At 50.2% G+C, this 24,850-nt stretch overlaps 5 protein-coding genes across 5 annotated transcripts; 3 read left to right on the top strand and 2 right to left on the bottom strand.

Annotated features, from left to right (window-relative positions):
* Nucleotides 1-749: 749 nt before the first annotated feature.
* M431DRAFT_554415 (hypothetical protein) lies at nucleotides 750-2,709 on the bottom strand (the record flags this gene model as incomplete). The annotated part of the gene is given in 8 exon segments (XM_024921400.1): nucleotides 750-1,007; nucleotides 1,027-1,147; nucleotides 1,236-1,332; nucleotides 1,383-1,572; nucleotides 1,624-1,638; nucleotides 1,707-1,760; nucleotides 1,904-2,364; nucleotides 2,422-2,709. The coding sequence occupies 8 exon segments, from the start codon at nucleotides 2,627-2,629 to the stop codon at nucleotides 750-752; spliced, it is 1,404 nt and encodes a 467-aa protein (XP_024774894.1). The 5' UTR covers nucleotides 2,630-2,709.
* Nucleotides 2,710-5,565: 2,856 nt separating this feature from the next.
* On the top strand, nucleotides 5,566-6,697 carry M431DRAFT_495431 (hypothetical protein; the record flags this gene model as incomplete). The annotated part of the gene is made up of 6 exons (XM_024917355.1): nucleotides 5,566-5,675; nucleotides 5,755-5,827; nucleotides 5,849-6,072; nucleotides 6,120-6,210; nucleotides 6,283-6,522; nucleotides 6,551-6,697. 6 exons carry the CDS (start codon nucleotides 5,566-5,568, stop codon nucleotides 6,695-6,697), a joined length of 885 nt encoding a protein of 294 aa, XP_024774895.1.
* A 2,242-nt stretch (nucleotides 6,698-8,939) lies between these two features.
* Nucleotides 8,940-9,534, top strand: M431DRAFT_439243 (hypothetical protein). The gene has a single exon (XM_024915181.1). The coding sequence runs from the start codon at nucleotides 9,132-9,134 to the stop codon at nucleotides 9,489-9,491; it is 360 nt and encodes a 119-aa protein (XP_024774896.1). The 5' UTR covers nucleotides 8,940-9,131; the 3' UTR covers nucleotides 9,492-9,534.
* Nucleotides 9,535-17,177: 7,643 nt separating this feature from the next.
* Nucleotides 17,178-19,000, bottom strand: M431DRAFT_85681 (glycosyltransferase family 2 protein; the record flags this gene model as incomplete). The annotated part of the gene is made up of 4 exons (XM_024923587.1): nucleotides 17,178-17,492; nucleotides 17,556-17,850; nucleotides 17,927-18,781; nucleotides 18,876-19,000. 4 exons carry the CDS (start codon nucleotides 18,998-19,000, stop codon nucleotides 17,178-17,180), a joined length of 1,590 nt encoding a protein of 529 aa, XP_024774897.1.
* A 2,165-nt stretch (nucleotides 19,001-21,165) lies between these two features.
* M431DRAFT_439314 (hypothetical protein) lies at nucleotides 21,166-22,034 on the top strand. Its single transcript, XM_024915182.1, has 2 exons — nucleotides 21,166-21,233; nucleotides 21,291-22,034. Exon 2 carries the CDS (start codon nucleotides 21,431-21,433, stop codon nucleotides 21,920-21,922), a length of 492 nt encoding a protein of 163 aa, XP_024774898.1. The 5' UTR covers nucleotides 21,166-21,233; nucleotides 21,291-21,430; the 3' UTR covers nucleotides 21,923-22,034.
* Nucleotides 22,035-24,850: the final 2,816 nt, after the last annotated feature.

A 24,850-nucleotide genomic window follows, 5' to 3' on the forward strand; every position in this document is an offset into this window, starting at 1 on the left:
GTATTAACAGCTTGGAGATTGAATGTGGCACCACCCAGAGCCTGGAGGCTGCTGCAACCGAGACGAGCTTCAGATACTCGGCGCTTGTCCACCCATCATTGCTTCCAATGTCAAAGGGATCATCAGCCCACGTATTTATTGCCTTTGCAATCTTTGGCCATGTCTTGGAATATCGTAACTCGGCTTCCCATTCTCTTGAAAATATCGCCCTTTCGAGAGCTGGTGTCATGACGAAGAATTTGATTGGGACCGGCAAAGTTGGCAGGTAAACCAGCCACCGTTGTTAAAGGCGGAATAGCTGTATATTCTTGGGATATAAATCTAGCACAGAAACGTAAAATGAGCTCTCGAATAGTGGACATCCCTTGGGAATCTCAAACGCTGAGATATGGGCGGTTGCAAGGCCTAGAGCAACAGCTTCTCTTATAAAATCCATCTGGCGATTATATAAGTAAAGTATTATCAATAAATACGTAAGTAAGGGAATAAATAAACAAAATCAAAGGTATTTAACTTCAATGCAAATAAGAAGTTCTATAACTAAATTTCTAAATATAATAAAAATAGAGAGAGAAAATAACTATATAAGTAGGGAGTAAGGAGGAGGAGTAACTAGGTGCACAAGTAATAAGAGAAGTCCCTGATATCTCTCTTTAATGCTCTCTTATGTACCCGACCACCTTCTAAACGTCGTCGTCGCCAAGCTGCCCTCTTATTCATCAAATTGGTACTCTGGATCATTCCACAATTCATGCCCTACGAACTCTGACTTCAAGAATCGCACCGGGGTTGGGCATATTAGAGATTTTGTGCGCAACATTTGCAGGGCGAATCGCCTCCTGGCCACGATCATCTCCTGTGCCGGCAAGCCTAAAGTCAAAATGAAGCAACAACTCAACAAGCAAGTTCTTCACTTCGTAAATGGCAAAAAAGCGCCCAGGGCAGGCGTGTGGACCATGTCCGAATGTGAGATTGTCCTTGGATCGTGGGCACATCTGGATTTGATTCTAACGACGTGAAGCTTACCAAACCAGTCGAGGCCGCTTGATGCTTCGATTCAAGTCCAGGGAGCTCTCTCAGCCTCGCGTATCTGAACCCATCAAAAACATCTGGCCCAGCATTACCAGCTTCCAAGTTGTTTTCGGAGCTCAAAGACGTTATTCGTTGTTGACATGCTTTTTTCACGTCAACGTCAGATATTCATATGCTCCAAGATAGCAATAATGGTAACTCACGCAAGTCCCTGATGAGGGAATGTTATACGCGTGCCCTTTGGCAGCTTGATTCCGTTTGAGAAAGTGGCGTTGCTCAACAGTTTGTAGGCGGGTGTCACTAATTGCGATCAGATTGAGGTTTCTAGAATGCATGAGAGTCCTTCATACCGAATGCAAGGCTGTTGAAACGTTGACTCTCCTTGATGAAGCTGTCAAGCTTCTTCATCTTTGCGAAAGCTGCCTTCCCAAGATAAATGTTGCCGTCTTCATTCTGCTCGCCTTCTTCTGCAACTACAGTTTCAACCTCTTCACGGAGCTCCCCGATGTACTGAGGACGAGACGCAAGATCGAGTATAGCCTGTGCATAGTCAGTCGTGCTAATGCTCAAAGTCTAGGCATAGTTTCTCACCATTGCAGCTGATACCTGCGATAGTGTCAGATCAGATAGCCAGTATGCCTAATGGAGCTCAGGCCCTTAGATAGCTCTCTTACAATCATTTGATCCTCACCAACTCTAGTGGCGGTTTTGTGGGCGTCTGGGATATACTTCAGAAGCCAAGATATGAAGCATCCCGTAACAACCCAGCCTTAGATGGTCCGTCCATTGTTTTCTCCGAAGCAAGGATCTCGGCAACAAGGGGCCTCATCCATGTCTGAGCTTTCGTCATGTATCCCCTCGCTCTCCACACAGAGCTCAGGAACGGTGCCGCAATATTAGACAATACTGGACCCAGACCCAAATAGTCATCTTGAACTTTTGAAAGGGCCCTTGTGTAGTTTATGGATGCATCAAGCCATTCTTCGCTCCTGCTGAGCGGGCTTCCTACAAACACCCGTCCGCTGATCAGTGCGATCATCCGCAACATGGCCGAGTTTATGTTGACTGAAGTCCATTCTGACTGTATGTTCAACTCTTTGAAGGCATACTTGGTCTCATCCTGAATAAGTGGCAGAACAATGTTGAGATTCTTTGAAAGATCTTGACGGATGGCAGAGTAAATTTCCGTATTTTGGACGCGGGTCCAGTGGCCCATGAAGCGTTCATTCGTCTCCGCGCTCACGTCTGCCGCAGGATGTGCTTTCGATTCCATATACATTGACATGGGCAGGATAACAAGTTGTGGGTTGGCAGGGATAATGAAAGGAGAATCTGGATACTAGAATGCTATCAGTGTTTTGGAGGTGGTAATATCAAATATCCATTGACTTGCCTTTTCAAATCCTTTCAGAACGGCCTGCGAGAACTCGCTATCGCTCGCAGAACCCATCACGGGAAAGTCCAGCTTTGGAGATCTCTCTCTAATGAGGAGTCGAATGAGCCAGATTGCGGCCCCAAACAAGGCCGCAACAACAATTTTGTAACCAGACATTGCTCTTAAATGCACGAGTGATGGAGTGTTCTCGATATTTGGCATTCCGAGAGATGGAAAGCGAACAGAGGAAGAGGATTATAGATGTACTTCAATGGAATTTAGTGTTTCTAAAGTCAGGTATCGTTACATAGTAGACACTGTCCGCGCTCCGCGGAGTTTAGTGTAGTCATGGTTAGGTTAAGTGGCATGTTATTCCGCGGATACGAGATATACCCAAGAACCGCAATCTTGACGGTGACATGGTGTGAAAGGACGCTCGCAGCGAAATTACAAGAATACATCCAATGAAATTCAGATATAGCATTCTAATGAGACAGCGCGGACTTTACCTCGAGCTTCGCGACTCGTTTAGGGCCGGGTTGAAAGTGTCTGCTAAGTGAGAAACCTGCCGCTATATTTGATGGATCCATTTCCTACATACAACTGTTCGCAACATGAGCCACCTTGTCACGGCTCCAAGGCGGCTATCATGCCTATGATCTCATCTGCGAGCATAATTACTTTCCCGCTGCTTCAAGACACTCCTCTGGTTTACGATAGTTGCCTCTATTTTACGATAATCTACCTCAAAGCATATAAGTAGATAGAAACATTAGCAATTTGCAAAAGATTGCATTCCATATACGGCTATTCACTTGCTACACTACGTAATTAAACCCTGTCGCGCAACTATTGAACAGGTTCCAAGCTTAGGAGCCTCTGATATGGTTAGCAGTCCTTGCCATCGATGCCAAGTAGAGGAAGAGGAGGTAGGGAACGCAGGACAGCCGAACAATACAGCCGCACAATTGTAAGCATAGAGGTTCAATTTACTATAGCCTAAAAAAGGAAATAGAAAACATTTCCATATCAATTTTGCAGGGGGCCTAAATGGAGTACGAGGTCCTGCGAAGCAATGGCTGGATCAATCGACGACCTCCTATCTTTCTTTTGGAGAGCCGGCGTCTGAAGTGCCGGGACTAGCTACGGCCGAAAGCACTCGGCGGTTGAGAGGAGTTAGTCGGCGCCTGGCCTGTTATTAGTGCGTCTATTTATTGCCTAGTAGGATATTATAGATTTTGGTCCCCGTGTATGAAACCCTCGTAGGACCTCTCCTATGGTTTCATTTAGTACAGACGACGTCTTTTTGATTAACTGGCTGTCGACTTCGATAGCCTGGATCGTGCTGCCGGAGCTGAGCCCATGAATCCGTAGTCAGATCGAGCTAGCGAGTTGCATCTAACACCGGCACATCCGAGCACCATGGGCCGGCACTTGATTCCAAACGAAATAGCTAGGATCACGAGCTTACGCACAAGAGAGGTTCAGCTTGTGATCATCTGGCGAAGCTAATCCTGGTCCCCGAGCTTCAATGCTTGGGCGCATCTCTTACAGCTCAGCTCACACCAATCACCTACAACTCGCAGTCGTAGTCGTAGCGCATGATGGAGTTATGACCAACATGCGCACACCTCCAGGTGCTACAGTAGTTACACGGCAGCTCGGGGGTTAAGACTGCCGCTCAGTTCCGTCAAACACTACCCGCGGAGACTTAACTCCAGTCTCTCCTGTAAATACTCGTATTTCGGGCATTTATTAAGTAGGTACCTAGTAGTTGCCGTTCGGGTAGGGGAGCTACAGCGGAGAATCTGCAGGACCCCTTTACACAAAATAACTGCTTAGTCTTTGACCTTTGATGATACACAAAGGGAGAAATGCAAGAGTTCATATCCTTTTGCTCAGCTATAAGGCTTCTGGCCTTTCCTAATTTATTTAAAAAATTATAGAAAAGAAAAGGAAGCTTGACTTAAAGCATACCTCCTTAGAAACCTAGAGTATAGTATAACTGTTTCACTATGCCTCGATCACATAGTATAAGCTATTGCTTTGGCTTGGGTTATAAAAACCTTGTTGGGTTATAGCCTGGTCAAAGGTTATTTAGTAGTTAAACCCTTTACAGTATAGTTCTTGGAATTTGGGCATCTCTTTGGCGGGGTTTTTATTTTCCGGAGGGTATTTGCCTAAGGGTTTTCCTATATTAGCTAGCGTGCCTAAAAATAGTCTTTTATATAGACTACGTTATATATACCGACGGTTGGGGGCGGAAGAGGAGAGCACTTCCGTCGGAGCAAGCAAAATCCTGTAGATCCATAATTTCCTTTGGGGCCGGGTGCTTTCATTCCGATTCTAGCAAGTTTTATCGTCAGCTTCGAGTGGTTTGTGACCCAGCGTACACAAATCCCCCCTGCAGCAGCATCTCAATCATGGCCATAGCTTCTTTATCATCTTCAACCACAGTCGGCTCAGGCCAAGATGTTGACGTCGAGCAACAGTCTACTACAGATGTATCAATTTTTCAGACATATAATGGATCACGCTGGTGTAACCGCTGAGGTTCTAGATGATAAAGACGTTGGCGAGGGAACTGCAGAGTTGCCCTATCTAGTCGAATTTCTACCAAACGACACTTACAATCCTTTGGATTTCCCTTTCGTATACAAATGATGATTCATAACAATCATACAAGCTAGAATCTTCAGATCTACATGAATCATTCAAATAACTTCCAAAAAAGAAAACCTCTTTAAAGAGGCAAGGGGTGGAAAGAATACAGCGCCGCCTATCACAAACACATTATAGTGGTAGACCGGCGGTGTCCTTTTTGCTACCGCATGAGAAGTTCCGCAAGCTAAGATTGCCCGTCGTATTGACTTAATGCCGGGCTGGTTAACAGGGTGCCGGAAAGTCCGCGGGTTCTAATACACAGTTTTGAAGCATGATAGTTGGGCGTGATGCCGGAGATAAGGTCTTGTTAGCCGTCATCAGACGACATAAAGCAGACTTTGATCGAAAGCACGGAGTATAAAACTGGCTGTCTAAATTGCCTCACGAGTGACATTGAAGAAATGCTCGGGATCTTTCCGCTCCAACCGAGAAACTTGTCATTATTTATCGCTAGATTTTATCATCCATCTCACTCTTTATAGGTTTTGCCCCTGATGGTCCCTTCAATCCGGCTTCCACTTCGCCAAGTCGGCAAAAATGGCGCCTTTGCTACGCAAATTGGCTCTGGGGCAATGGGAATGAGCGTGGCCTATGATACTGTTTTGTAAGTCGTAAATAAAACCATTCAACTGACTGAAACTCAATGTTTAACATGGCAAAGGCCCTACAGAAGATCGGCTCAGGGTTCTCGATCGTGCCTGGGAGCTTGGCTGCACGAATTGGGACACTGCTGCTCTCTACGGCGACTCAGAAGAAGTTATAGGGGAATGATTTAAGCGGCATCCTGAGCGCCGTGCCGACATTTTCCTTGCAACAAAATTTGGTTTCAAGAAGACCGATGCTGGGATCATAGTTGATGCATCCCCGGAACATTGCTTGGAATCAGCAGAGCAGAGCCTCAGGCGCCTCAACGTCACTTGCATCGACTTATTCTACATGCATCGCACAAATGGAGAGGTTCCTATAGAGAAAACAGTTGGAGCAATGAAAAAGCTGCAAGAGTATGTGAAACCCAGCGTGTATTACGACATCTGCTGATACTATCTAGTGAGGGTAAAGTCAAGTATCTCGGTCTCTCTGAAGTCTCCTCGAATACTCTCCGGCGTGCCTATGCAGTCACTTCTATATCAGCTGTCCAAGTAGAGTACAATCCTTGGACCCTTGGTATAGAGGGCTCATCTGGTACCTACTTGCTGCAAACTTGCAAGTAGCTTGGCGTCGCTGTATTTGCTTACTCGCCGCTCGGCCGTGGCCTCTTGACTGGCCGTTTCCGATCAATCGACGACTTTGACGAGAATGATTCGAGAAGAAGGTATGATCGTTTTCAAGGTGACAACTTCTCTAAGAATCTCCAACTTGTGGACAAGTTCGACGAATTAGCAAAAACAAAGGGTTGTACACCTGCACAACTTGTCCTTGCGTGGCTCTTAGCCCAATACGAAGCTCTTTTCGTAATCCCTGGAACTAAGTAACATTGAGTATCTGGAACAAAATGTTGGAGCAGATGATGTCAAACTGTCAGGAGATGAAGAAAAGGCGATTAGGAGCTTGGTTGAAGAAGCAGGCGTCCATGGGGGTCGAAATCCGTTCGCCGGATCCTTCCACGATACTGTGCCACTAGAATGATTTGGTCTATCCTGATGATATTAGCTTTGACTGAATCTGAGACGCTCAACGGCTGTCCTTCGCCGATGCAAAGGTAGCAGGCTTGTATTAGCCCTATCAGGGAGGGGCACCGTGACATATAGGTAGGTAGTCATGATAAGAATTCAAGTAGCGTCTATGGACTTTCTAAGAAAGAGAATTCCAACGATCTAAGGATTTCTATATATCTCAAGCTCGCTATTTAACAAGACAACCTCTTGGCAGGCGCCGTGCCCTAGACCAGACTCAAGCGTTAATACTGCTATGACGAGATGTGTCTGTCGAATGTCCCTGGTGCGATGTCTGTTGACTAGTTTCGATTCTTTTTTTGGGGGGTTTCTTCTTTCAATTGAGCTGTAGGATTAAGGAAATGCATGATATTAGGAATCTGGAAAGGAACCCCAATTCAATATGAATGCATTGAGTTGAAGAAAAGGCAGTGTTTGCTGGTTTGGAGATTTTGGTGCGTGTCAAAGAGCTGTCCAGGCCACACATACGTGGTGGTAGTTGGGCCCCCGTTTGTTTGCTTCGAGCCCAATTCGGTGTCGCTACTTCAAGTCACGCAGATTCAAGCTTTGACGGTATACGATTTCTTGAATCACTCATACTGTCACGCCAGATCCGTCCTCCGGGCTATCCTCTCTTGCCTCACTACATGTAGTAAAAACAATAACATCGGGAGTTTCCAAAGGCACTAGATGGCGGCATTAGCCTTTAAAATTGGTGTAGAAACATATCTGAAGAGTGTTTTGGGTGCGCTCCGGGAACTCAGCTTTGAACAACTCGTGCATCTTTTTCCGAGTGAATATTGGCCACCTTCAATGCTACGAGGTAATCATTCTCGGCTGAGGTGAAGCAGTTTCTCCTCGCTGAGTTTTTTTTTAACCCAATCAGCCTCTTGTACAGTCTGTTTATGGTGTTTTTTATGCTCCTTCCCCGTTTGTATACGTACCTTGTGCTTTGCGCTAGGTTCAGCAACAACTCTCCCATTTTGAGCAGTACATGCCTTAGAATCTAGTTGAACTTGATTAGACCTGTAGCTTTGAAGCAATCCAAAGTTGTAATTGACGTTGAAACTGCCTTGCAGTGATGCCGGCCAACTATCTTACACAACAGTCTCACTCATCTTCTTCGGAAAGCATACCAGAATAGACCACCTCGCGTGTTCTCTTGTCACATTCATTCGTATGACTATGCCCTCGGAACAGCCGACATACACGTCAGCGCCCTGAACTTGATGACATTTGACTGCACATACATAAATACATAACACATAATACATGATATGTATGTTGGTTGACACCTCCAAAAAAAAAACCAACAGGTCACAAGCATCCGTATAAAAGTATAATTGTCATAACCACGCGTCTTCGTGTTCTCGTTATTCACAATATGACTATTCACATAAACACTGCCACAGCACTCCGTAAACCAATAATCCTCGGCAACATATGACCAATCCCAAGGTACCATTCCATCATGACACATCACCTCGCCTTCATCGAAAACCAGTAGAAAAAAATAGGGCGCCACATCCCGAACGCACACACCCCTTCCAATCATCTCAGCTCATCGTATTATTTTCTTCCCTCCCCCGTAGAGCTATCCCCTTTCACCGATACGATACGATACAGCCCACTCCTTCTCTCTCTCAGCTGAGATGAGAAGCACATCGCACGCATGAGAACGCACGAGGTGGCGAAAACACAGCAGCCATCTCTAGCTCTTACAGCACCCATAGCTCTTACATAACCACATTTGGGGCCAAATCTTTGCGGCCGTTTTCGTAGCGCGCCCTCCAGAATTACGAAATACGGAAGAAGGGGAATCCTGGTTCCTCCCAAGTTGACAGATCATCAATCGATAGCCGGATCTCCCGTCGTCATTTTGCAAATCCCAGTTTTGTTGTGGGTGACGCAGACGATGGTGGTGGATGTCATCGGCTGGGCGGCGGTTTTCTGTCCTTCGTTGACAGGGCTGAAGGGGAGGCGTTACACACACACACACACACACACACACACAGACATTCATACTCACACTCACATTCACATAGAGAAGGGCTGTTTACTATAGTAGTCGATGTGGTCACCAGCTATTTGTTACGACACTTGTCTAGCTCAATTGAAACAAGGAATCAGATAATGGTTAAGCTGAGAGGGGAAAGGACTTTGTTTGTTCGGTTCCTCTGCTGAATGCCTCGGGATACAACAACACAGCCGGCTAATGTGAAAAAAAAACAAGATGAGTCAAGTGGTCTAGTTCTTAGTCGTGTGCCTTCTGCCGCCAAGTCATGTACATGGGATACACAGCCTACATGCTGTGGACAAGAGCAATGCAATCGCAATGACAGCAGCAGTTTGCGAAATCACAAAAAACGATGCCCGTCCATGACACGTAGGTTCATCCAAGACGGGCAATGCAATGCAGATGCAAAGCGCAAAGCAGAGCGTGCCATGCAATCTGGAGCCTGGCATACCAATCTGTCCTCGTACTCGTACGTTTTTGGCTCCATGCACGCTTGATGCCGGATTCCAACATTTCGGCATCACGACGACGTCTTCTCTCCCCTTCTTCACGCCCCCTCCATCTCCATTCCCCCATCTCGAGTTTGAGTCCCCTTTTTTATTTCTCCTCATCTTGGGATCATGGCCCCCACTGGCTCCAAGGCTCTAGCTCGGTTGTGTTATGCACAGAATACCGTCTAGGCAATGCACACTCCCTCTTCCGGGCAATCCTCCCACCTTGCCTCATCCATCGTGATGGCCACGATCCATGACGGCCAGCAAGCGAACGCCTCACCTGAAAAGCGATAAGCCCCGACCTTTGGCGGAAGAAGGAGGAGGGGAGGGGAGGGGAGGGGAGGGGAAGAAGGGGAGTGGAGATGACTCTTTTGTCTCTCTCTCTCTCCCATGCCCATGTCCACTCAGCTAATCTGGACTTGACTGCCTCGCTTCTGCTACTCAACTTGTACAACACTCATACACATACACACACGATGCCCACTTGCACTGCAAAGCATGCCTTGCTGCGGGCAGGCTGGGGTCGCATTATAGCTGGCAGAGGGAAAATAGCATCAAATCAGGAGATGGATGCTGCAAACGCAAGCGAGGGACTGTCACCAGGGCCATGTCACTGGCTGGTCAATTGACAAGAACGCTGTGCGAGATATAATTCCCCTCCTCATCTCCGCGAACAGCTGCAACTCGACATGATCTCGACTCGAACAACACAACAACACAACACATAACCCGTCAAGGAACATACATGGGATGGTGGGTACTGTACAAATGCCTGGCAGTTTGAGGGCCTCCCACATGTATGCTAGCCCCGTTGTCTGCGTGCGCCGGTTGAAGCCAAGTCAAAGCTTACAAGGGCACTCTATCTTGCCTACGTGCTTAGCTGTAGATGCACCTCACGGCTTTCGAACTCGTTACGTGGACAAAGCGATCACTGCCGCGCCTTCTCCTGCCACCTGCAGCTTTCGGCCTTGGTGGCTCAGCTTGTACGGTTACTGTAAGCATTAATGCCCTCCGTATCCAGTCCGTTTGCGCCGTCAGCTTATTAGCAAGCTGGATTATTGTGCGTACAGTAGACGGTTTTAGTCCCGCAGTGTCTTTCCATCCCCGCGTTTGCAAAAGCTGCCTGCATGGTTGAGCCGACTGCGGAGATAAAGGACGACCTGCGATGCATTGCGATACGATGGGCTCTCCCTTTGGTGGATATCAAAATGGAGCTCAGTTCCCTCTCCTCTTTATACCTGCGCGCAACATTTATCTGGGGGAAGCCGCCCAACTGCCGCTACCGCAAAAGAGGATCGCGAAAAACAATCGGAGGAGGGGGGAGTCGCTCGGAGGGACGCCGTATCGGGGGGTCAAGGGCCGAAGCCGTTGGAGGGTTTTCCAGTGGCTAGTGCTGGCGGTTATGTACGGTAGGTGGTAATGGCGTTGCAGCATGATGCGATTCTTGTCCTATCAGTCCATGTTGACGCAGTTTTTTGTTGTTGGTTCTAATGAAGATTTTTTTTTTTTCTCCGTCTCTCGCTTCAACGCCCGCTCGGGCAAATATCAAAGAATGTTGCCAAGCAAGTAGTTTTTCACTGTGACGAGTCATTGGAAGTTGAAAATGGCTCCTGTTCTAGCACTTTTAGCCTTCCGGACGGACCGGCTCGTCGGACACCGTTTGCTCGACGGTCCAAAGTTTCTGCTTTTTGACAGTTATGAACTGTGTGAACTGTGTTGAGGCTTGCGGGTTTTGACTTTCCAGCCAATGAGCCCAGCTTGACTCTCGTGAGAGAAGAGACAACAACGCCACAGCAGGAATAGGTAATAAAAACAGCGTACTCCGTATAATCCACACGAAAGAGCAGCAAAAAAAAGAAGACGATGTAAAAAATTGCCATTGGATACTCGGTGGTCTTCTTGCAGGGTAGGCGGGCACGCCAAAGCAAGTGAGTGGCACAGGCGCGAGAGAAACAAAAACTTATGCGCCTGTTCTGGCGTCTCGACGACTCACGTTTCAACGGCCTAAGCTGCAACAAGAGCCGTGCAGAGCAATATCTGACCTGTCGGCTACAGATGCAGCCGCATCCAGTTTAGCTGGCAGTACATGAGCAGCTACTCCGGAGATACTTTTGGCTCTCAGCAGCAGTACGCGCACAGGTACATACTTGCAAGACCAGAGTCCCGTCAATAATTAGCCCAGACGCAGGCAAGGCACAGGCACAAGCACAAGCGCAAGCATCATGTATCCTGTATGCGACACATTTCCTCTGTACACGTAGCCAAAGCTCATCCATTCATCCAACGGCCTCACGTCCTGTCTCCCTATTTCCCCCACCAAGCTTGCAAGCGACGGACCAAACCATTGAACGAAACAGCAATCGCTGGCCTTTCGTGGGGGAGAGACGACCGCCGGAGATTGGGCTAGCTGAAGCCGAGACCTCCACAGACTTGCTGCGTTGTTCTGCCCTGAATCTGCTTACTGGAACACGTTTGATGCCGTGCAGGCTACTGTGCGAAAGGAGCGAAAGCGAGATACGATGCGATGCGATGCTAATGCACTCAAATCTCAAAGAGTGTTGTGCCTTGGTCCAAGCATGTGTCAATGGCTTCAACGGAATGTAGCAAGCAGGGCGACAGTCTTGCTGTTAGGGCCAGCCACCTGAATCAAGTATTAGTCCTCGTACTTTGTAATTACCTACAGTGTAGTAGGTCTGTTTAGCCCAGTTTGTTTTTCTGTCTCTCTCAAGTCAGTGCAGATGATATAGCCATCTTCTCGGCGCTGTTGGTCGTAGGTGGTGTGTGACAACGTAGATGGCATGCATTATCCCGAGCAGCACTTTGTCTTTCTTTGCCTCCTTGGACCCTTAATTTGTGACTCCGACTTGGCTTTTGACGTGAGGGCTGGCCAGGTATCTCTTCTCGTCCCGTCTGCGCTTTTGCCTCGAACGACCATGGAGAAACCATGCCTCTATGAGCAGGCAAACCCGGCTCGAATGGTCAAAGGAGCGCCGCTAAGGCCAGCCACGCTGCTAACACTCGCCTTCTCTCCGCATTGAAGGAGGGGCCGTCATTTCGCAGCCATTGCTTTTTTCGAAATAATTACCTATTCCATGGGCTTTTTTCGCTTTTTGTCATCGGCTCGCTTACTGCCGCAAGCCAGCCGCCCGCCGCAAAAAGAAAGGTGTTAGTCTAGAAGAAAGGAAAAAATCAGCAAATAAAAGATTAGTATTTGCGTGGCTGCTTCCTTCTGTCGTGCCACGAGTTGGTGGCGGCGGCAAGGGAAAGTGGTGCATCGCGATTGAGCCCACCTCAGTCATTGAGCTGCATATCGAATGGATGTCGGGACCTTTTTGGGCTCGCTGTGGATTACCTAAAGGGCTGGGCCCTGCATATTGGCCAATCTCAGCACACCCTTGCCTTCCGGGACCCAAGAAAAGCAGCAGCATTCAAGCGCCGAAACCGAGCAAAATACGCGCACAAGACCGTGAATATGACATGAGCCGACGACCTTGCACAATACCCAAGCGCAGCATTTATCGTTGGATGCGACTTTGCGTTCGGCCAAAACACCCCGAAACGCCCCAATTGCTCCGAACAAGTCGCCGCTTCTCGCACTATTTGCGGACGGCCAGACCCCTCTGGGCAACCGCAATGTCCCGTGTCTGCCCGGCCTTGTGGATATCCGAGACCCTTGAGGGGTGGCTGGTCTTGGAGTCTTGCAGCCTCATCGGACACTGGAAAACGCAGATGACGCTCGCCTGGTCGGGGTGTTGACTCGAGTATGCATGTCTCAGCCTCAGATCCGATCTGAGGATAGACGAGAAGATGGAAAATCAAGAAAAATAAATATCCATCCATCCATCCATTGAGTAGTTGGCGCCCCGTCTCCATGGATGATCCCTGATGATGGTGATCCGTCATCGATGGAAGATGGAAGAATAGTCGCTAATGTAAGACATCTTTAGGACCAAACAATCCCCTCATCACAAGCACAAAGCGCTTCAGCTCGTGGAGACGGCGCGACCCCAGCGGCCGCCAGCAGCGCACAAGCCAATATGGGGTGCGGAGCCGCTTCTGCTCGCCGTGTCTCACCGTTCGTCTCCATATTCTGCCCTATGTACATACGCTTGGTTAGCTAGGTGTGGACTAGCACTTGGCTGTATATATCCATGGATACTACACGAGCACAGGACTAGGCAGTACTGTATTCAGCAGGTAGGGGGGGAGGATCCTAGTGCGTGTATCGGCCGGTACTCGTCACATCATGATCATCAGCGACGCGCGCGAGCTCGGCCCCAGCGGGCACATCAATGGGTCTTGCGCTCGGCACGAAATAGCTCGAAATAGGGCCTCAGATCAGCCCCATTCCGGTAGCCTTAGTCGGTACACGGGTCAGCCTGGACCATGACGCTGGATCGCACAGCCTCCTTGCTCTCCAGACGGGCCTCACACCAGTGCCAAATTGGTCCCAAGTCTCTTCACTTGGACTCAGCAGCACGACACCAGCTCACATCAGAATCCCTTCAAGTCCAGTGACCACAGGTTCATGTGGCTAGCCGCCACAAGGCCGATGAGATGGAGGGGGGCTGGCTGGCTGGCTGTATTGATTCCTCTTTGGGCTGTCTTCTTGCCCTGCTTCGCCCGCCGGGTCGACCAAGGCTGCCAGATGACCTGGCCTTCGCTTCCTTGCCGGCAAGGTCAAGGGGAAATTTGCCCTGCACATCATCACCCCAGGTTTGACGTTACAACGCGGGTACAGTGAACGAGGGATGTCCACTTTAAGAGGGCGTTTATTTTCTCTTTTGGCAGGGAACGGCCGCCGAGGGTGACATGAAAGGCGAGAAGGAATGGGCGTACATATACACGACCTATGTATAGCACTTGATATATCAGCCGTCACTCGCATTCCCCAATCTAATCTGCCTGTTACCTCAGCGCGTACGACAAGGCTGCTGCCTTTCTGACGAGAGAGAACCGCCACAGCTCATTGGATGCTGCACAAAGACGGCTATGGGGCTCATCAATTGGCAAACAGTCCCCTCGTCCTTCTCCACCGCGTTAGCTTGGACCTGCGTCTGCATGCTGCATGGTTGACGGAAAGCGGTTTGGCGTAGCAAGATGCGAGGCCAGGCTACCAACGAGACTAGCAGAAGGGGGGAGGGTGGTCGCATCGCAGCACATCGCATCGCATCGCATCTGCATCGCATGGCATGATGGTCTCCACGTCTCGTCCGGTCTGCCTATCCAAGCGACCTGGATGCCGAACAGCGCACAGCTTCATCTCTGCTCCCCTATTACTTACATTAACCACGCAATCCTTCGAGGCCAATGGCAGCCTGAACCGGGCCCAGAACCATGCAATGCAAGGTACACGTAGGACGGCCGTTTGTTGAAAGAGGTTAAATGTCCAGTTTGCACAGATGAGCCCACACCGGGCCAGTGACTTGCATGTACTTGTGGTACTTGCGCTGATCAGCCACCCCACTTGCCTCAGCCTTTTCTGCACACCCCTCCCAGCTTCTGATTTCTTACTTGCACTTCCCCTCTAATCCCCACCACCGGTCCAAATGTCAACGACTGACTTGTCGACCGGAGCAAATTACAAACAACGAGAGCAGAATAAAAAAGGACAGCGAACAACGGCAGATGCGCTCTCACGCACCAATTATGCATGTGCGTCTCAGCCCCCCCGATTATTTTCCCCAGCTCCTCCGGCTGCGAAAAAAAGACGAGCCGAGGGCCGCGGGGCCGTCGTGATCGTGATCCGGGTTCGAAATTCCCACGGCCGGCTATTACCTACCTCCAAGGGGGGGCCGCCGATCAAAGGCGATTTTAGCCCAGCAGGCCATTTGCACATCAACGTCCAATTGAGGCCCCATTGAGCGACCATATTCGAAATGGGCTACGTTCAAAGTGCTAGTCCAGCTGCTAGCAACCAAGTAGTCGTTCCTTATCGACGCTATAGCCTTCGCGTAGCCGATGTGAGCTCTCACTTTCAACTTGGGACTATTTCCTCATTCCTAATCCTGATCCTACATGATAGCGGCCTGTACGACTACAATCACGAGCTCACCGGAATCCAACGCCACCGCAGAGGCACCATGTTACCTTGTTACCAACCCTGTCTCACTCCTGTGCATCATCTCATCTCATCTCCTTCACCCTCCTCTCTCTTTCAATCGTCTTGCGCCCCCCCTCCCTCCTCCTCTCTCCCCATGACACCCAAGACGCACAGCCCTGGGCGCCCTCTTTCTTCCAGCCAAGCGGATTCTTCCTCGGCTGCTGTCGTGTAATTCCCCCATGCATACCATCGAGATCTCCGCACATGCAAGAATTACATTGCCTTGCCTTGCCTTACATGCTCCCCTCCCTCCGCCTGTCCCCCATGTAAGAGCTGATAACAAGACTCCTACAGTACCTGTTTTTGTCTGTCTGCCTATCAAATCCGCCGCCCTACACTTCCACCGGCAGCAGCCATTGGTCATCTTTTTTTTCTTCCCTTGCTTCACCCCCGTCATTACATGTCGTGCAACTCAGCACTGCAGCCACAATCGCATACGTAGTAGCACCTCATTTGATCTGCGTCGCACCGCAACTGCACCTCTCAACGTGAGCTGGAAGTGCCCGAGGCCTTCGTGTTTCGAATGGGAACCTCCGAAGTGGCTTGCTGTGCCTTTGCTTTCTATTTCGGTATTGTTCGGATTTCATTTTTCAGCTGTCAATTGCTACATATATACATTACACATCATAATTGCTTCCCCTCCATCACATGCATTCCTCCAGTCTGATTTGCTCCAATTCGCTTCGTATAAGGCAGCTCCGCACACTCATCCCATCTCACCTCACCCTGCCTTAGGGTTGGAATTGCGTGGCCTGACCCGGCCCTGCAGCTGAAAGACGTACGTGTATCGTTGATATGGATGCCAAGTTTCGCATCATCAATAATTTTTCCAATAACTTCTCTTTTTACTAAAGATAGCCTCCCCAGGCTTGTCATCTGGTGGCGACCAATGGCAGTACACCGTCTGCAGCCTTCAACCCCCTCCATCGGGCCAATTGGCGTCTAGCAAGTGAGACAGGGCAAACTTAAATTGCCATGTGAAGTCCATGTGTCACCTTGTCAACGGTTCCCAAGACATCTCGGTGCCACGCGTATGCCACATTCACAAAGTGTCCAGTACCCACACGGCTGGGCTCGGCTTGCCAGAGAAATTACCAATTCTATTACTTAGGTAGTTCCGCAGTAGAGATTTTTTCCCAACGACAAAAAAATCATGTCGTGTTAAAATGCCATTCTGTGTGATATGCTAATCCGGGCGACTTTCATCTTTTATTTTTGTGAATCCCGTCCTGTCCCTCCCGTCCCCCAATATTCCGTTGAGATGAGAAAAGAAGATGAAATGATAGTAGTAGAAAAAAGAAAAGAAAAGAAAAGGAAAAGGAAAATAAAAAGGGCAGTCTAAGCAATCAACGCCTGATGGGTCAAATCTCAACGCCACCTGTTGTCAACAGCCATGAAAGTCCCCCCTTGGCATGCCCTGGTGATCACAACACCACGCAGCCCCTAGAAGCCAACCCAAGATTCCATCCGTTCCGTCCATTCCGTCCCAAATATTCCGTCCCATATGTTCCAATTGTTGCAAGCAGGCCCATTATTCTGCTGCAGATATCCCGCCGTGGCGCAATTTGTTTGTTTCCACCCCGCCCTGAACAGCCCAAAATAAAAAAGAACAAGGCATACCTTATTTACCATGCCTGAATCTCATGATAGAAGGAGATCAAACCCAAGATCCTGTGAAACATGTCATTTCTCGTAGCTCGCATAAAATCAAATCCCCAACTGGACAAGCAAGCCAGGGGGGTGATTGGTCCTTTTGGAATAAAAAAAGAACAAAAGGACGCCCAAAAAGTAGTAGAAGAAGCAAATATATATAATAAAGGGGAGTTGTTCATGAACTTCATTACTCGGCAGTGTTGCTGAATCGCATCGAGTGTGGCTGGTCGTGGTTATGTTGCACGCCAAAGTCCTCTTGTTTTTCGGAGGCGACCCTGATGGGATTGTACGAAGTGCTGGAATCGTAGGCAGCGTATCCACGCTTTTCCCACGCCGAATCCTGCTCGGTCCGCGTCTGCGTCTGTCGTCCCTTCTGACGGACGTTGTAGCGGATGAGCGAGGTAGCACCAGGAGGAGTCGTCAATACCTTTGATGGTCGTGGCGCCGGCGCGAGCCGCTGCGCATCATTTGCATCGCCGTCAGCTCGACTACCCCAAGACGTCTGGAGATGAAAATGTTAGTCAGGTTGCTGCTTCTTTCTTCTACCGGCAAGACAAGTACTAACCATGTTAAGAGTAAAGAGGGCATAGAGCTTGATGAGCCCGTGAAAGTATCCAAAGACAATGGAGATGGGAACAAAGACGACGTCGCTGGGGTTTCGCAACAAAAGTCCCATGAGCTTGACAAACTTGGTGAAGGCGAACATGAAGATGAACTGGGCCCAAAAGGCATAGTGTCGGTACTGCAGATTCCACTCGGCCGTCGCCCACCAGCACGAGGCAAGCAAAAGCGGGTCGACAATGAAGGCGATGGAGGTAAAGGTCGCGAAGTGGAGGGCGTAGGTGCACCAGGGCTGTTGTCTGTATTCCCAAGTCATTTTCGTTAGTACGCTGGCGCTATTTTAGTGATTTTAGACGGCTCAAAGGCCCAACTCACCTCCACACGTGCCGCTCCTTGACCAGGCTGGTCCAGTTGCTTCGCCAGTTGCTACGCGCCCAGCGGGAGCACTGATACAGGAACTTGGGGCCGTTCTCCAGAGTTGTCTCAATCTCGCATTCGCGCTCATACTGGATCCAAGTCTTCCACTGGTGGCTCACCAGCCATCGCGTGACAAAGTTGTCGTCGTCAGCATTCAGGATCCACTTTCTCCACTTCTCCGTCTTGAAGCCATCGAGGAAGTCGTGGCTCTTGAGGATGGACGATCGGTACGCTCCAGTGCGGCCGGACATGCAAGATGTGCCGCCATCCATGTTGTGCGTGGCCGAGATCTCAAAGTTGCGGCGCTCAATGTATGCGGCGCCCAGCCAGTTCCAGATGCGCACCGACCAGGGAGCTGTCCACTCACGCTTGACTCGCTGACAGGTACCAACGCCGCCCATCTTGGGGTCCTCAAAGGGGGCCAGGATCCAGGGCATCAGCGTCGACGGCCACGAGACATCGTCGTCGGCCATGATGGTAATGGGAGTCTCGACGCTGGGCAGAGCCTCGCAGACCTGGAGGCGCTTGTTGGCAATGGGCGTGTGCATGACACGGACCTTGGGGTAGTTGAGAGACCTGGCCAGCTCATCGAGAGCCTTGCGCTTGTCGTGGGTGGTGACAAGAATCAGCTCGGCAGGCTTGCAGGCAAGGATGCTTTGCAGCGACGGGCGGAGCTCCTCAAACACATTATGAATGGTAGGAATAATGACCGTGACGTCGTCGTTTGTAAATGTTGGTTTGCTAGGGATCGGCTTCGACTTGTAGGTCCAATGGCTGACACAGTGGACAAGCAGCCGGACGTAGCGATGCAGCCTAAACGCAGTGGGGTATTAGTTTTTGATAAACTCAATTGAAGAGAAGAAAGGGCAGCTAGGGAATAAATGATATTAGGGCATAGCCAACTAACCAGAGGATCCAGAAGATGTAGGCCCAGAATGTTGTCGATTGCCAGATATCGGACTCGACTCTAGGCAATCTGAAGGTGACCAGGGGCGCCAGTTTGGCTGGCAGTTCACTAAGAAACTTGTCCATGATGTGGGGCGGCCAGGGTTGCTGGGATAAGATTTCTCTTGTCGCGTATATCAGGGATCTTTATGTTTTCATGGGGAGCTTTGCTCGCTGCTTGACTTGTTCAAGAGGGAAGAGGAGAGGACAAGGCGTTGAGGAGAGATGGAGGTTGCGCGACTAGAGGAGAGAGGACGAAGCCTGCGTGGTTTATACGGCACAGGGCAGATATTTCCGTCTCCCGTCTCTCAATCTGCAGTCAATTGGAAAGGATGAAGAGAAGAACAAGAAGAGGAAAAGGCTGAAGGCTATCTCCAATTGCAGATGCCCCGGATTCTCGATTCTGCCAGCTGCCACCGCGCGTGAGGCGAATTCCTGCTGCCCAAGTGACAAGCGAATGTTCTAACCCAAACTGGAGCTCCCAAAGAGGCCAGGCAAAAGAGAAGCCCAAATTCCTGAGGTCCAGACCGCCAATGCGCTGCAAGAGAAGGAGGAAAGAGGCAAGCAATATATGTACAAATTCCACTTTGCAAGGCGAGGCTGTGAGGGGAAGCAGGAAGGAGGCCGGGCGAGTCAAGTTTGATGTCAAAAGGTCAAAGGCGAGGAGGGCCACGAGCAACGAAGAAAAAAAAATCGTAAAAAAAAACAAACACCAGTATAACGAACGGGGAAGAGACAAAGTTAGGAGTCAGACTCTTGCATTGCAGGGTCCAAGCAGCCTAGATAATCCTCTGGGTAGAGATATTAAATTAGGGGAGGAGAGGAGGAAGAGGTCGTGAGGGAGAAGAGCAGCATGGCAGCCACGTTGATCGACTCGACGGCAGTTATATACCAAAAAGGCCCATACGATAGTCTAGTACTGTACCTTGCAAGACCTTACGATACGACGAGTGGTGTAGACTAACCGGCCCGGCGCCATCAAGCATGCTTCCGATATGACCTAGGCCAATGCCATGCATGAGCATGGAGACGGAGGGTCTGGCTAGGACGTCGAGGCCAGATGCATGCCATGGATGGATGTACCTACACAAGTACAAAGCCAAGTACTCGTAGTACAAGCACAGGATGAGAAGATGGATCAATGGATTGGATGGATGTGCGAGTTAAGGTAAGGCAGTCCAGGGTATTATTGGCAGTGCAGCAGGGGCCACGTAGGGTAGCATTTGCCCACCTAGAGAATCTGGATGGCGCCAAAAGGTGTGGGTGGTGGGTTAGTGGATAGTGGGTGCTACAGAGGGTCATCCATAGCGGAGGAGATGGGCGGCGGGGGGTACCTGTAGGGTCAATGTTCAATTGGGCTTTGCAATTTGTACAACCCACTGCAGGTAATGGCAGGTACAGTATTGAGGGGGGTGTGGGCGCACGATATGGGGGAGTACCTAGGTAGAGAGGAGGGCGGCCTGCGCTGCACAAGCACCAGACGCCAGAATTGGGGGGAGGGGTGCGGCTATGGGGGCAATTCACGGCCATGTTGCAGCTTGTACCGCGTTGCTTTGGGGCTAGCGGCCGGGCAAGAGTTGGAGTTGAGACTCGGGCTTCATTTTACTCAATTTCACAAAATACTACGAGTAACTTCTGCCGCTCCACAATGCCCGACCGGCGGCGGGACCTTTTTCTGCGTCTTGTCCTGGACCTGGACGGACTTTGGACCTTTCGATGGTTATTGTCATTATCATTATTATTACCTGGCAGTATTACAGGGACAGGTGCTGTAAGATAAGTGATGTGAGCATACATACGCCCGAATATACATGGTTTGATTTGATGAGGTTGGTGTAATTGAGCATCTACAGTCAGGTATTCAAGGTTGCGCTGCTATAGGTACATTGGCAGTAGTACAAGTATTGATTCCACCGCAGCTACCGATAGCCATGGATTCAAATCAAGCATTGAGTAAAAATGATCCAATTTGATCCTCGCCCGCACGGCGCGCTAAACGGGGCCCCATATCATGGATATTGTGCAGATAATTGTACGGTTTGCTTCCTACTACTGCCTTGCTAGCGACTTTTTGCTTCGCATGTACGAAGTCTGGCTCGCCTAGCCGTTTAGCGAAGAGGGGGAGATTCTGGACGATTTGCTACTAGCACACATGTGCCATTGGTGGCGTGAGCTTTGTTTGGCATCGCCATTCATTCATTCGATACAACTACGAGTACGCTTCCTGGTGCTTGCTTTTATTGGGAGTCAGCTGTGACTCTTCTCTTTGACGGCCAGACGGACAATTGGCTGTCCTTGTTGGCAAGGGTGGATACATATTGTGTGCTCTTGTTTCTGTAATTTTTCGCCTTCCAGTGAACTGACTGGCCACTCACAGCCGCCATGGCCTTTTTTGCCCGCAAGCTCGAGAACCGTCGATAGGATGGGGGCCGGGGGGGTCCTTGGTTGAGCCAAGCCAAGCGAGCGTTTGCGAGCAGTCAAATCTGTCGTGGGGCGATGCGCCAGGGAAGCTAGCAAATGCGGGAGGCGAGGACAAGGGCAGCATACCAACAGCGATTTTCGAGATTAATTGGAGATTGGAGACTATGGAGAGGCGCAATAACGGATAAACTGGGCGGGCAGGGTTCGGCGTCAAAGTTCGATTCAAGTCAAGCCTTCACATGGATTGGAGCAACCGAAAGAGACATGCTCAGGGTATGTACATACCTCTTGTCTTTTCTTGTCTTTTGTCTTGTTCGCTTGGCCACTGGTGGGTTGCTCTGCGTCTTGCGTTTACAGGATGCTGCGCTGCGTTGCGTGTTGTTGCTGTTGTTATTCTGTGTTGTGTGTTGTGCGGTGTTGCGTTGCGTTGCGTTATGTTGCGTTGCCCTGCCCTGCCCTGCCCGCTCCCTGGCTGGCAAAGATGCACTCTGCGCTGCAACTTTGTTATCATCGAGCCAGACGGCGTTTCAGCGCAAGCAATTGCCGTATGTGTATGCGAGGCCGCAAACGAAGGTGTTGGGGGTGTAAGTGGGAGCTACTAGAGATAAAGAGCAAAGAGAAATTTTGAAAGTGTGTGTGTGTGTGTGGACGAGCGAGGCATCGCGATTCGCAGCAAAGGGCAAGCCAAGTTGGTGTTGAGATCCACGATGCCAATGCAAGCTGCGACTCGTTCGGATAGGCAGCTGGCTAAGCACAAAAGCCGCCGAACTACCAGACATAGAGCACAGAGCGATTTGATACTTTACTTTACTTGCAACGGATAGGTATTCAATGCTACCCTGAGGCTGCGAATTTTTGCACCGTCACGCAATCTATACTTGACCTCCCCTCAACCTTTAGTCGTCTTTTGCTCTATTAACCCGGCCGGGCTGCCTCTTACAACTGGATCTTACATCCAAGACGGTGTGTAGGACGTCGGCCGCTCCATTTGAGTGTGGCGTACTACTCTAGATGCAGCAAGAGGACGAAAATTACATTGACGGAACTTGGCAGCGTGTGTGCCCGGAAACCCTTGCTGTTGACGTGCCGGCTTCAGGTTGGAGATGCCTTGCATAGCAATTCCGCCGACGTCTCACACACCGTCTAGAAGCCAGATTGGAGGGCCAAGGAAGGAAAAAACAAGACTTTTGCCGTTGCTCTGCCTGGCGTTTAAATGCAGGTACTGTGGACGTTATCGCGCCTTGTCGCATATGCTCCGCCGAATATGGACCATGTCGCCTGGCATCCATGTCCGCCTTGGAACGCAAGATGAGATTACCTTGTATCAAGCCATCGCGGATGCGAGTTGCATGTATGTATCTGTACCTACCTTGGCAAATTGCTGTAGCTGCCGTCTCCTTCGTACGAGTACGAGCCATGTATGTACATGTATGAACACGTCGTTTCGAGAGCCAGGCCGTCTCGACGGTGACGGCCCGAGGGATGATGACTTGGCCAAACCATGAAAAGCATGTGCCTGGCTATTTTGGACTCTCGGGCGACGGCTGGTCCGCGCCACGGACGGCGGCGGTAGATCATGGCAACCAACGGCCCGGCCTCAGCGACTAACATGGCCGTTGCACGACAGTCGTATATGTACGGGGAGTCCAAGTGGTGCAACACCTCACTTTGACAGCCGCCTCTGATAAGGCAGAAGAGCAGACGCTGTGGGCCTGATGTGTGGATTGCCTCATGTACGCGCCGCCGTTTCTGGCTTGAGAGTCGCCGGTCAACACAACCAACAGCATATTCGTGCTCGTCGTTGCAGAAAAAACAGACGGTGATGCCATTCTTTCTCATTTTTTCCCACTGTGTTTGCTGGCAACGGTGAGAAAAAAAAAGGCGGCGGGACAAAGTTCGGGATCCAAACAGCGGCTTCCACGATGCAAGCACCGCGGCTGAGAGAAAGGGGCATCCGGGCCAACGAGATGCAGGCCGTGGGACCCTTTCTGCAGCAGGTCCTGGTAGGATCCTAGAGTCCCAGTCCCAGAACCCTAGGCTCCTTAGACTCCTATGTATGTACATACAGTAGAATCCCAGGAGCTGCTTCTGCTTCTGACGGCGCGTCTGCCGATACGATAGAGGCCCCCTCGACGATGGAGAGGAAGCAGCAGCATGTACACGCACACGCACACGCACAGACACAGGATGCATCAACCTTGACAAGGGCCTGACATAGGCGACAAGGTCCCCCTTACCCGGTGCCTACAACGACCTGGACACTTGTACGGGTAATTGAAGCATTGCAGCTCGAAAAAGCACCGAGTCTTTCCAGAACCCGCGACATGTCCGTTTCGGGGCCTCTCGGTCTAGGCGGTATGGACAGACAGCCTGGGGGCGAGCATGGAGCATGGAGACATGGGGGCAAGATGGATTCGACGAGGTCCCGGCGGCGAAAGCGTCAAAACCCTCGCGAGGTACATGTCGCTTCGAGCCGTGCCGTGTACGACGAGTACCCTCCCGGTAGTTGGTGTAGCATCATATAAAGAACCCGCGATGGCCTCTCTGCCACGACGATACCCGCCCGGTACCTTTGAGATACCGAGTCAAGGTGGATGAAGGCGTACCTGTAAGCGAGCGGCGGCGGAATCTCAGGGTCCTTCTCGTCTATCGTGTCTGTAGCATTGTTCCGATGCTGTCTCGCTTTTCCCCTGCCTGCGTCGCGTGGCCGGGCCCTGGACGGTATTTTTCCTTCTATTGTTTTCGGTCCATTCCATCGATAGTCTTACCCTGCCGCTTTGTATGTACTACCAAAGTCCCTATCAACGTCCAATTACCTTGGTAGGTAAGGATTGTAGTAGATTAGTACCCGTGCTACTTGAGTTGCAATAAAAATCGTCGGCAAGAAGAGGCTCAACGACAAAAGCCTACGACGACTGCTCAATTGCTTCTGCACATACAGTAAAGTCCAGCCGTTGTGCTCCGGAGTAGGCCGACGCGGACTCGCTGTTTACAGCTCCTTGCATGCTCCTGTATGTATCCGTCAGGTCAGAAGCCAACGACTTGCCGAGACGACTTTCAAAGTCGGAGCAAGGATTCAACAAGATGGTGGAGGAGGTGTACAAGCACGGGCTGCAGCTCTCTCTCTACTCGTACGAGCAGTAATGGTACTTGTCCAGGCAGTGATGGTACAGGTAGGTCCTCGTAGGTAACACTACTGTACATGTAAGCTCTCCATGTCGACGGCGACTCCATCGCTTCCCCCTGCGCGGACAGCTACCGGTCCGTACACATACCCCGGACCTGTGCTCTATTGGGAAGCTTCACCTTGTGCGACAAGCACTATCCCGCGATGCCAACTATGAACCTTGCCAGTGCAGCACCGCGTCTCGGGCTTGCACAGAATAAGCCTTGGTCACGTATTATCGCGCCCTCAATGCTTGCACGGAACACAAAGAACCTGCCTGCTTATTCTCCGTGGTTTGTGCGGATAACGGCCGCGGGTTGCAAGATCAGCGTTCTGTACAGGCAAAAGCA

The sequence above is a fragment of the Trichoderma harzianum genome, assembly GCF_003025095.1.
Source record: "Trichoderma harzianum CBS 226.95 unplaced genomic scaffold M431scaffold_6, whole genome shotgun sequence".
Lineage (NCBI taxonomy): Eukaryota > Fungi > Ascomycota > Sordariomycetes > Hypocreales > Hypocreaceae > Trichoderma > Trichoderma harzianum.